Genomic DNA, 12,136 nt, shown 5'->3' with positions numbered 1-12,136 from the left:
GTAATACCCAATCTCACTTAGCACCAACATCGAAGACTCAAGTGATACTAACAATAATGGGTTGGAATAGATTGATACCGGGTCTTGCAGTTGCCACCCAGTTTTGATTCATTGCTCAAACCTCCACCGGTGTTCGGCGTTAACGTATCCACTTTTGTTGCGCCCGTTCGAACCAGCCCCGCTTTGGCCTGGCCACTTTCCCACATAGCACACGTGACTAGGGTAAATTCAGAGTGCGGCGGGTACTATTGTCGTCGTCTCCGTCAAGCTCCTAGATTTCGTCCCCTCGCGACATTCCCAAATCAAGAGACCATTCAAAGGCAACATCAACCACCCAGTTGCCCAATATGTCGTTGGTGTCGGGCGAGAAGTCGAACTTCCAGTTCGTAAGTACAGATACCATTCTTTCGTCCCGATCCCCGAGAGCACATTCGGTCTACTTGTCTGTAGACACATGTTGCGCTTGTGGGTTCGAGGACGCCTTGTCTGGCGCAAATCTTGACAATTCACTAACAACCATCTCAACAGATTCTGCGTCTCCTCAAGTAGGTCTCTCCTTCCGCCCACGCTCCCTCATTTGTCGTCGCTCTCGGGAAATTTCTTATGGAAACATTGAATGATGCCTGCGCACAATTGGCGATACTCGAAAAAATCCGCATTAGCCCGGCACGAGTGGCTCTGCATCTGTCGATATAATTCCTTATCCCTTTTGTGAAATGGCGAGCCGAAAGCGCTGTGTGTGGGCGTAGATGCACACCTTGAGGCTGGCGGCGTGTTTCCATCAACCACTACTGGCATATCGACAACACTTAGAGCGACACAAATGACCGATAAACTCAGGAAGCGAGTCTGGCTAACATGTCACTCTTCTAGCACAAACGTTGACGGAAAGCAGAAGATCGTTTACGCTCTTACCAAGATCAAGGGTGTCGGCCGCAGGTACTCCAACCTGGTCGTCAAGAAGGCCGATGTCGACCTGAACAAGCGGTATGTCGACTTTCAGCAGCAGAAATCTGAGTGCTCAAATCGATAAAGTATTCTAATACTTTTTTTGTCTTAGTGCTGGTGAGCTCACCTCTGAGGAGCTCGAGCGTGTTGTCACCATTCTCCAGAACCCCACCCAATACAAGATCCCCACATGGTTCCTTAACCGTCAGCGCGATATTGTCGACGGCAAGGACTCTCAGACCCTTGCCAACGGTGTCGACTCCAAGCTCCGTGATGACTTGGAGCGCCTGAAGAAGATCCGCGCTCACCGTGGTCTCCGTCACTACTGGGGCCTGCGTGTCCGTGGTCAGCACACCAAGACGACCGGCCGGAGAGGACGGACCGTCGGTGTGTCCAAGAAGAAGGGTGGTTAAAGAAACAAAACACAAAAAAGGGCATCATGGGCTTGGGGAGCATTGGCCTGTCGGATGGGTTCTCTGGCTTTGGCGTTCAATCTCATTGTTGCGGGCGGTCGGGCGTGTTACGGATGGTTTCACTGTTGACTGCTATGCGTGCATTCACAGCCACCGAGCACGCAGGTAGACTAAATTCATCAAGGTTCTTTTGCTGGGACGACTAAATGCGACAATGCAATGAAATTAAAAGGTTCATCTTTTTTTTTTAAACCTGTGTCATGGTTAAGACTTTCCGTTATGAAGGGAGACCGTCAATGCTTTGTCGATGCCAGTGAACGACGGCCTCATAATTTCCCCCGCTGTTCATGTGTTCCGGTAGATTTCTGTGAGCTTCGTCGAACTCTTTATTTTATGGCGGCACGGTAACCTTTTAGCTTATCCTTTTCTTTCATTCTTTGCTTGTTTATTTTACTTTTTTTTAGTCTTCGTGCGTAACTGCCATATCCAACACCTCGACGCGGCCCTGCCCCTTGGTCTCGTTCCCAATGAAGTCGGATACAGCCTTGAACGCGCCAGGCTCTACAAAGCCGGTAACTTCCCATTCTGATCCAACCACGTCCTGATTTTCCACCTGCTCGATGTAGCCCAATATCTTATCCTTGACAGTTCCAGGAGCCTTTTGCTCGCCATCCTCAGTCTTGGGAGCCTTGACTGCCTGCTTGAGTACACTCGTGGGGCAGGCTATCCTGAGCCGCATTCTGGCGCGAGCGACGGGGATAGGCTGGTGGGCTATGAGTGCCTTCATGGCCTCTAGCGCCTGAAGCTTTGCGTTCTTTGTGGTGACGACGCCAGTCCAGATGGGTTTTGAGGTTTTGCCGCCGGTGGCCTCTCCGTTCTCGGCAGCGGTGGTCGGAGTGGCGCTGCCGCTACTGCTCTCCGTCTTGCCGTCGGCTGCGGACTTGTTTTGTTGTTGCTGCTGCTGCTGCTGTTGGGTGTGGGCCTGGGAGCTGAGCATGTCGAGGGCCTTTTCTATCATGCCGGTAGTGTAGACGCGCTTGGTCCTCGGGTCGACGAGCTTGCTGGCCACGATGCCGACGACCTCGTTGTGGACGCGCTCCAGCTGCTGCGCCCGCTCCTTCTCGCCGACTTGTATGTCTCCCTTGTTTAGTATCTCGAGGATGACGTCGGCGACGGGGACGTCCTTGCCAAAGGCTTTGGCCAGGTCGGCCGAGGGCGCCGTCTGGCCCTTGCTGACGTTGAGAAAGACATTGGGGATCTGCAGGACGTTGTCCAGGTCCGTCTCGATGCCGGAGCGCCACTCGAGAACCTTGTTCTTGTAGCATGCAATCTCGAAGCGCTTCTTGCCCTTCTTGAGCCGCACCAGCGAGACGTTTGTCAGCTTGATCTGGTTGGAGGGTTGGTTTATTTGTCGCGACATGACTGCTGTATCTAGGGCGTGTCTTAGGCTTGATGGCGACGGTGGTTGTGTAGCGGCCCTTATTTTTTCTCTCTTAAGATTGCCTAGCCAGTGAGGTGTCCAAAGAGGTAAGTAGTGGACACCCCAGGTAAAAGGTTGGTAGCCGGATGGTAGAGGAGGGGCTGTTTTGCTTGTTGGTTGATGTTTTTTTTTTTTTTTTTTTTTTTTTTTTTTTTTTTTTTTTTTTTTTTTTTTTTTTTTTCTCTTCTTCTTCTGTTTCTATTCTAGAGTGAAATTGAGGATGAGAACGTTTAAAGCTGAATCTATTTGAAAGAAGCACACTACTCGGCGCAATAGATCTAAACAGGTGACTGAGCCAAATATTTACAGAAGTTATATGTCATGCTAGATATTGCCAAAGTATCGATTTATTGATGAAATTCACGTCATATGCTGGGCACCGCGCAACTGCCTCTTGCCCCTCCATGACTGTTTTCTCCACATTGCGGCCGTTTGGTGGGAGAAATTGCCTTCTCTCCAACCAAGATGACTGCGACATGAGCTGCTATGGTTCATCCATGACAAAACAACAAACATGACAAAGGGTAATAAATTCAATTGAAATACCCGAACTATCTATCCACCGAGGTAGGTACCTATCTAGCTACCTAGACATCTGTCTGACACAAAAAGCTTTGGTTAGATTTTTACGTTTCTACATACGAAGGACACTACCATGGGGAAATTGACTAGGTATCTTAGTAAGAATGGGGTTAACAATAGACTCAATAGCACACAGTACTATGGTAGGTACTGTAGATTCCTCCAGGCAACGGGGAACCAAGCTGGCAGTATGAAAGATGTTGATTGGCTCCTCTCTGTATACCTTACCTCCTTGGCGATAGAGGTGGTATTAGCTATCAGGGTATCTCGACTTATCTGACCTTGAGCGTCGCGTGATGCCAGTTAGCAGATCATTGGCTGAGGCACGTGGGCACCCACCCACCCAAATCTAGTAGTAGGCACCCATTCGCCAGGGTTACCGCGCCACTTCCCCCCAGATGGCGGAGACCCAGTGATGACGCTAGGTTGTCGGGCCAAACCCAAATAGCAAGGCCGAGCTCGTTTCAAAGGGCGGGCGCCAGCTGCTCCCCTGCCCGCTCTACTTAGTACCTGAGGTACCTACAGTACCTACGTAACCTCGGAGTTTGGTTGAGCTACTACCAACCTTACCTACATCTACAGCTCCAAGCTCTCTCTCCTTCTTCTCCCACATCCCATCCCATCTCATCTCTTCTCCCCCTTTATCCATCAAATTACGCTTCGGTTCGATTGGGTTCTTCGACCAATCCAACCTTTTTTCTTATTACACCACACTTCAAGCTCCGGCCGGTTATTTATTGGCTTGCAGTGCGAGTCACCCGATTCGGAGCGAACTATCCATCAGTTAACCCGCAACCCCCCCCCCCCCCCCCCCCCCCCCCGACAGACAGCCCAACAATCATGAGGATAGCTACATCAACGCTGCTAGTCGGCGCCGCATCGGCAGCCTTCGCCCCCCAGGATGGCGCCCAGCATGTGCTTAATGGCTTCGACTCGATGAGGTCGGCCGCCGACCCTCTCCAGAAGCCACTCCAGACCTTTGAGGAGGCCATGGCCAGCATGACGTCTGAGGCCAAGGCCAACTGGGAACACCTCAAGCTGCTCGTCCCCGACGCCGAGGAGCAGGCCAAGACCTTCTTCCCCAAGAAGCCCAAGCCTGCTAGCCGTAAGCCCGACAGTGCCTGGGATCACATTGTCAAGGGCGCCGACATCCAGGCCATGTGGGTCGAGGGTGCCAACCCTGAAGAGAAGCACCGCAAGATCGATGGCAAGCTTGACAACTACAACCTCCGTGCCAGGTCCGTTGACCCGTCCAAGCTGGGACTCGACACGGTGAAGCAGTATAGCGGTTACCTCGATGACGATGCCAACGATAAGCATCTCTTCTACTGTAAGTCTAATTCATATTTAATCACTTGCGTCAACTTCCGACCTCGAGCTGACCCGCCCCATCTTGACCAATCACAGGGTTCTTCGAGTCGAGGAACGACCCCAAGAACGACCCCGTAGTGCTTTGGCTCAACGGTGGCCCAGGCTGCTCGTCTCTCACTGGCCTGCTCTTTGAGCTTGGCCCCGGTTCCATCAACGATAAGATTGAGATCGTCCACAACCCGTACGCATGGAACAACAACGCTTCAGTCATCTTCCTTGACCAGCCCGTCAACGTCGGCTACTCGTACTCTGGTGGCTCCGTTAGCAACACCGTGGCCGCCGGAAAGGACATCTACGCCCTCCTGACTCTCTTTTTCCACCAGTTCCCTGAGTATGCGAAGCAGGACTTCCACATCGCCGGAGAGTCGTATGCTGGCCACTACATTCCCGTCTTTGCTTCGGAGATTCTGTCGCACAAGAAGCGCAACATCAACCTCAAATCAGTCCTTATTGGCAACGGCTTGACGGATGGCCTTACTCAGTACGAGTACTACCGTCCGATGGCCTGCGGTGAGGGCGGCTGGAAGGCCGTTCTCAGCGAGTCTGAGTGCCAGGCAATGGACAACGCCCTGCCCCGATGCCAGTCCATGATCCAGAACTGCTATGACAGCGGCAGCGTCTGGTCGTGCGTCCCCGCATCCATCTACTGCAACAACGCCATGATCGGTCCCTACCAGCGTACAGGCCGCAATGTCTACGACATCCGTGGCCCCTGCAAGGACAGTGGAAACCTGTGCTACCCGGAGCTTGGCTACATCTCTGAATATCTCAACCGTCGCGAGGTTATGGAGGCCTTGGGTGCTGAGGTCAGCTCGTACGACTCGTGCAACTTTGACATCAACCGCAACTTCCTTTTCCAGGGTGACTGGATGCAACCCTACCACCGTCTCGTGCCCGAGCTCCTCAACCAGATTCCTGTCCTTATCTACGCTGGTGATGCCGATTACATCTGCAACTGGCTCGGTAATCAGGGCTGGACCGAGGCTCTCGAGTGGAAGGGCAAGAAGGACTACAACCGCGCCGATTACAGCCCCCTCACCCTTGCCTCGGCTCACGATGTCAAGCCGTACGGCAAGGTCAAGTCGAGTGGCAACTTCACATTCATGAAGATCTTTGAGGCCGGTCACATGGTTCCGTACGACCAGGCCGAGCCATCCGTTGACTTTGTCAACAGGTGGTTGGCTGGTGAGTGGTTTGCCGCTTGAATGGATATGATGAGCTAAGGGGAGGGTTGTTTTTGTCTCTTTTGTTATTTTCTTGTTTGAAATAGTTTGTTCGAATTTGATCGCTCCTGTCTATTCTCAAAGTCCTTAGTTGGCTCAAGATCATGTTAGGAGATTGATTGTTCGACTGTGCTTTGGATTTGCAGGCAGTAGTGTCGAGAGCACACCTTTTTATCTCTAAAGAGTGTCTTCTCCCCTAGATTGTATTCATTATTCAAGATAGTTAAGACATTTTGCAAAGAAAAGCCTTCGCAGACATGACCAAAAGCGCATCATCACATATTGGTGGACGGTAGTCTATGTGTGATAGTAGTCATAGCCCATCAAAAGAACTCCTCGATCGTACAGATCATGTCCAATTATCACTGTTGAGCCACTTCACTGAACACATATCGAAGGCTAATTAGGATGACTGATGATCCACAACATTCAATTTCTCATGTTCAGAACACGGTATCATACAAGGTCGATACGTAGAGGACCCCATCTGCCTCCTGAAAACAAACAATAAGTAGGTCCGTCAACTCCAGTACACCAGGCTGCCCAGCCCCCGCCGTTACTACTCTTTGACCAAACTCCCCTATTCCATGCCCCTCCCCGACCATGCCACAAGGGAAATTTCATTTTTCGCCCATCCCATGCGTAACGCCCGGGGCAATGCCAGGCCTCATCAGCATAGCTGATCTCGAAAGAAAGAGAGAGAAAAAAAGATATCTATATAAATCGTACATCCCAACCGGTTCTCGCTAAGGGTAAAAATGAAAATAGAAAGACAGCATTGAGAAAAGGTTGTCAGGGATGTGATGATTTCCCAGAACAAGTAACCGAAGAGCATTTCGCTACCATCATCCCTGTAGAACTCTTCAAGATGCTGTGTACAGAACGCGGCATGGGAGTATCTCAGCGAAGGGCAGGTCAATGTAAAGCCACCCCGGAAATTCCCGAGTTGGCGTGCTATCGTGTTTATGATTCGACGATAATAAGAGCAAGAGTCGCTGCGTAGACTGAGCTCATAGAATGTTATATCTTAGCCTCGGGCGCTGTTGGGGTGAAACTTTCGACTACGCCTCGTGTCAGTGTGGCAGAGAGATGCGTCACGTGTTTATGTGAGCGTAGCACAGCCAGCCCCTTTTCGTGGACTTCGCGTTATTGAGGACCTGAAGATCCAGGTCTTGGTGCATCTTTAACCTTCAAACTAGCAAGATGCAATAGTCTCAGGCGACCTTTTGAGGCGAGGTTTTTGGGCGGTTAGCCTTGCTGCTCGGTCTTCGATGACTCTTTTTGGTTTGGGCCAGGCGCCTCGAAATGCTTTACATGAGACAGAGCGGCCGATGAAGATACACCAACAGGACCCTGTGCTTCAGGTGCACTTGAGTGAACAGTAGTAGTGGACTTTTCTTCGTTGTAGCCTACCGACAAGTTCTTTTGGTCTCCTCAACCAGCAGTGTCGGCAGCCGATAACGGTGGACTTGCACCCCTGTGACGTCGAAAGAAGGTGAAAGCATTCATTCTGAACCTGCTTGACTTCTTTTTAAGCGTACCCCCTTCAACGGATAGCTTGCCGTTTGGCGATGTAGAAAGAGCGTCATCCTCGGCCGAGTGCGACGGGCTGATTTCGAGTCTCGAATCTGAGTGGCTCTTGTGGTCTAATCTCGCTGGCAGTTGATGCTTGTTGGCATGTGGCTCGTCCGGAGCTGTAACCATCGTGGCAGGAACGCTGATGGGTCGATCCAGAGATTCCTGGCTGAGAATGCTAGTACCTTGCGTGCTAGGCGAAAGGGGCATCTTGCCAGTGGTTGCGCTCGTTGCCTGGGAGGCCCAGTCGCCCGTACCCGGCGCCGATGCGCTCCCGTCCGTCGCTTCACTGCAGCGCTGTTTTCGAGACGTGCATGGACGACTCTCTTGCATATTGAACGGGTCGCTTGCTGCAAAATCGGCGACCGCTTCAAACTCACTCGTAGTACCGTTGACCTCCTTGTAGTGGTTGTAGGGCTCAGGTATATGCGCGGGCTTGGTCTGTGGGTTCGTCTCAGGCTTCTCTTCAGCGTTATTGTGTCGCGTTAATACATTTTCGGCCGAAATATCGGTCTTGCCATGTCCATCTGATGTTTCGATTGCATAATCAGCCTCTGCGGGAATCACGACGCTCATAGTCTTTGGAGACAACGTCGGTTCCCTCGCAGCCTTTGGTCTGTCATGTCTCGATTGCTCATCCACAATCATCTGGTCAAACAAAGCCTTGTTGATCTCCAGTTCATCAACGCAATATTGCATCGCCGGGAGGATGTCGGCAACTCCTTGGAAAAGTGGGATGGCAAACAGGTTCATAAACCCCAGTTGCGCCTTTGAGAGAGAAATCACGTCCTTCTTTGGTGGTGCCATGAGCGAAGACTGAATACCGAGATCGGTTTCCATCGAAGCTTGGCGGGAAAACTCATCGGACAGGATGTGAGTCCACTTCAGAGCTGTGTCATGCCTTCGTGCCTAGAAGATAGTTTAATTTGTGTGAGTTTTTGAGCAACGCAACCAAGGTCCTAAAGGCCTGCGATGATACGTACCACATTGCTTATATCAGCGCATTTGATCAAAATAGCGCAAGCCAGTGCCTTGTGCTCTTCAATCATACGTCCGTTCCACCCCTCTATTGCATTATTCTCGTGCAGCTTCTCCTGGAGGTCGCCGAGTTTCTTCATGTAGTCAAAGTGAAGCCCCATATCAGTCGCGAGGATCGAACTGATCATCAGGTTTCGCATCTGCAAGTCTTCAAAAGCAGCTGGCCAGTATCTCCTTAAAATCTGTGAATAAGCCGCACAATGGAACGACTCCAAAACGGAGCGGTCGTTATAAAGCTGAGCAAGAGGTGCGTTGAGCGTCACCAAAAAGCCATTGTTAACTCCGGGGTGACCAACATCGTGGCCAACAGCCGTAACAAGAAGCGTCAGTGCTTCGAAAGGTTTCAAGAGTGTTGCTATGGGAGATGTTGGCTGTGGGCTGGCCATGTACTCGTCGCTGCGAGGCGGAAATGGCGGTAGCGAACCGATCTGCACCAAAAAGTTGAAGGTGGCCTGCAAGACGTCAATGACGTGCCGGAAATTATGGTATGGCACGAAATTATTGTAAGCTGCGCGACATGCGATCAGAAAAGTCGATAGTTGGTCTGTCGGCATGCAGCCCAAAAAAGCGGTCAGCAAATGGACAATTGCAATAGGCGCACTCTTTCAAGATGAAAAGGTATACACCTAGCCAGTCTCCAGATAGTGGAACACTCACCGGTCGACATTCTCCAGCGCTCAAGCTCCGGCATGGCAAGCGCATGCTTGAGCATCAGCGTCGCCGCCACTATCAATTCGTCGTCACTGAAGTCGTGCGCGCAGAAATGCCACCGAGAAACTGCTTTGGCAATTTGCGACCGGCGATCCTGGGACACAGAGATCCTGACGTTCGACACCCGGTCATCTTGATCATCCCCTGGGCGACAAATGCGCCCCATAAGGCTTGAAACCATGTCTTCCCTGAGGTAAGCGTACGGCTTTGCGTCGTCTACACCAACCCAGGACCGCTTGCGCCCACGCTTCAATTCCAGTACGGCTTGTCGTTGCTTGGAGGCCTCTTTGTATGCCTGGTATGCATGGACTTGTATTGAGGTCACGCACTGGAGGGGTTTGACCAGGACATCCGTTGCGCCCAGGTCCAGACAATACTTGAAAAGACGAAGATCAACCGAAGATTGGGGTTTTGTCGATATCCGGCCGGATTTCTCACGCTTTTCGTCCACGCCAGAAACGCCCACGAGAGGTATTGGCACGACTAAACTAGACACATTGCGCAGATGAGACTCGGAAACAATCCTCTGCAGTAGTCTTGTGCCGTATAAATCCTCATCGTTGGAGGTATGCGATATTTCATCGTCCAGGACTTCGATTGACTGCGAAGGTGTCCTAGGTCGTGAATGTGAGCGAGAACGGGGCCTGTCTTTGGGCGCTGGCTCGTTATTGGAGACATCGATTAGGACAATCGTGGGTTTTGTCTCAATGATTGAATGATCGAGCAAGTCGAAGAGCTGGTTCAAGCATGACGCTCCAGTTGCGACGAGATGGACTGCCGTTATGAATCGTCAGGTCGCGTGTGCACAAGGGCATAGGGAACCTTCTGCAAAGGCGGGGAGAAAAACTAACCATCACCGATGAACTCTAAAAGCAGTTGAACGTTTTCCCTTATTGCCTGAGTTTCATAATCTGAGGACCCGGCCAATGAATCCTCAGTTCCTTGGGAATTGTACGATGAAGCGCGAACGATCCTGTCTTGACGGATGGACCGATCAACGTATATCAAATTGCAGGCAGCATTCTCCATCGTGGGCCCAAAGAGCGTCCAGTCATAAGACTGGGAACGCCTTTTGACAGCCACGGGTGGGATTGCAATACTGGCAAAAGCCAGAGCCTATAGTGTCTACTCGCCGAAGGTCCGAACGAGTCTAGGCGCCTGAAGGAGGTTCTGTTGTGAAAGTTTTTACTCTGGAGAGGCCGACAATTGGCTTTTCTGAAACGGACCGTAGGGCTCCTGAAGTCGGCTCCAAGGCTATGTGGTGGGTTCTTTAGACAGGCTGATCGCAGCAAACCGAAAAAAGCGACAAGGTGACGACGGTGAACCAGCGCATTCGTAATAACGTTGGCAGGTGGAAAAGATTCCGAGGGCCACGGCCGACGGAAGTCTCGTCGAATGCTAGTAGGGTCGAAGTTCGATGTGTGCACAGGCCGTCGCAGGCCCAGGGGTTTCGACTCTAATGCTGCGCGAAACCGGTCGTCGCACCGGAAATTGAAACCCCGTGGTGATCGCGACGAAGACTGTGGGTTTGAATTGAGCGGTCGGAGCCGAAGAAGTCGTGATCAGGTTAAGAATCGGAGGATAGGTTAGGTCAGGTAAGGTAGGCGGGCCTTGGCGAGGCGCAGTTGACTGAATCTATGAGCGGGCCCAAGTCACGAAGGTTGTGGTAAAGTCTGCGCCAGGGCGCGAGGATTAAACGTCAGTCCAGTCCAACTCGATTTGGTAAGCGATCCAGGCTCGTCCTTGCTCGCGGTAAACACAAGTTACGAGTCCAAGGTGAACAAATGTAAGGTTGTAGTGTGGGTGACAGTGTTGATGAAACAAGATATTTCCTGCTGCCGTCAAGGTCTTTTCCCTGATTATGCTACTATGAATGGGCGGAGCAACAACGTACAGCGGTCGTGTGTGTAATGAGTGAATAGGCTGAAGGAGTCGATAGTGATGAGTACAGATTTTCGTGGGTTGCGAAATAATCAAAAATGAGAAGAAAAAAAATGAAAAAAAAGAAAGTAAAAAAAAAAAACAAGTAGAGGTAGCGTCGAATTGAATTGAGCCGAACAAAGCGGGAAGCAGAAACAAGAACCTAGAACTAGGCACGGGCAAGTTTGGACTGGAGAATTTGCGATAGTGGTGCCATGCTGGTGCTTGATCTGTCCGCGGGTCTCAATCGTGCTGGGCACTGGGCACGGAGTGGAGAGGCCGAGGTGAAAAGTGAACTGCTCGCTCGAGGGATCAATTGATTGAGCGATGCAAGCAAGCAGGTGTGCGGGTGCGCAGGTGCGGTGCGGTGCGGTGCGGTGCAGAGCACACCTAGACTAGCAGGATGGCAGGTGGGTGTCTCGCCAGCTTGTGGATCCCCGGCCAGGCGACCTTATCTAAACTAGTCTAGGCAGGTAGATGAAAAGGTAAGGGACCAGCCAAGGAAAGGCACAGTACCTGCCTCCGATGTACGCCTGGGATTTCCGATGTAGACAAGAATACCTGGATGGGTAGGTCGGGGAGGCCGGTAGGTAGAAAAGACAATACACCAGGTAGGAGATGATTTTTTTCCGACAACGAAGATTCGCAAAAGCAACCGACGGAAAGTCGCAGGAGAATAAATCGACAAACACGACACAGTACGTACTGGATAAGATTTATAATATCAGTTTGGCGTCCTTGGTAGATGGGTGTAGACAGGTCTACGATCTAGCCTCAACAAGCCATGGCAGGGGAAATAAATAAATAAAAAATAACAATAAAAAAAAAGACAAGAAACAAGAACAGGGAAAATAAACACAAAAACTAAACGGGAG

General features: G+C 51.2%; 4 protein-coding genes across 4 annotated transcripts; 2 read left to right on the top strand and 2 right to left on the bottom strand.

The window, feature by feature from the left end:
• The first annotated feature begins 296 nt into the window (after window positions 1–296).
• On the top strand, window positions 297–2,395 carry PgNI_03226 (uncharacterized protein). Its single transcript, XM_031123281.1, has 4 exons — window positions 297–386; window positions 529–545; window positions 874–987; window positions 1,061–2,395. Exons 1-4 carry the CDS (start codon window positions 348–350, stop codon window positions 1,359–1,361), a joined length of 471 nt encoding a protein of 156 aa, XP_030984509.1. The 5' UTR covers window positions 297–347; the 3' UTR covers window positions 1,362–2,395.
• PgNI_03225 (uncharacterized protein) lies at window positions 1,822–2,781 on the bottom strand (the record flags this gene model as incomplete). The annotated part of the gene is made up of 1 exon (XM_031123280.1): window positions 1,822–2,781. One exon carries the CDS (start codon window positions 2,779–2,781, stop codon window positions 1,822–1,824), a length of 960 nt encoding a protein of 319 aa, XP_030984512.1.
• Window positions 2,782–4,207: 1,426 nt separating this feature from the next.
• PgNI_03224 (uncharacterized protein) lies at window positions 4,208–6,337 on the top strand. Its single transcript, XM_031123279.1, has 2 exons — window positions 4,208–4,753; window positions 4,831–6,337. The coding sequence occupies exons 1-2, from the start codon at window positions 4,264–4,266 to the stop codon at window positions 5,997–5,999; spliced, it is 1,659 nt and encodes a 552-aa protein (XP_030984511.1). The 5' UTR covers window positions 4,208–4,263; the 3' UTR covers window positions 6,000–6,337.
• A 93-nt stretch (window positions 6,338–6,430) lies between these two features.
• Window positions 6,431–11,465, bottom strand: PgNI_03223 (uncharacterized protein). Its single transcript, XM_031123278.1, has 5 exons — window positions 11,236–11,465; window positions 10,193–11,014; window positions 9,288–10,115; window positions 8,576–9,174; window positions 6,431–8,501 (listed from the first exon to the last, which is right to left on the bottom strand). The coding sequence occupies exons 2-5, from the start codon at window positions 10,368–10,370 to the stop codon at window positions 7,452–7,454; spliced, it is 2,655 nt and encodes an 884-aa protein (XP_030985765.1). The 5' UTR covers window positions 10,371–11,014; window positions 11,236–11,465; the 3' UTR covers window positions 6,431–7,451.
• Between the last annotated feature and the right edge of the window lie 671 nt (window positions 11,466–12,136).

Source organism: Pyricularia grisea (assembly GCF_004355905.1).
Source record: "Pyricularia grisea strain NI907 chromosome Unknown Pyricularia_grisea_NI907_Scaffold_2, whole genome shotgun sequence".
Taxonomy (NCBI): domain Eukaryota; kingdom Fungi; phylum Ascomycota; class Sordariomycetes; order Magnaporthales; family Pyriculariaceae; genus Pyricularia; species Pyricularia grisea.
This window is presented reverse-complemented; position numbering and strand designations above follow the sequence as displayed.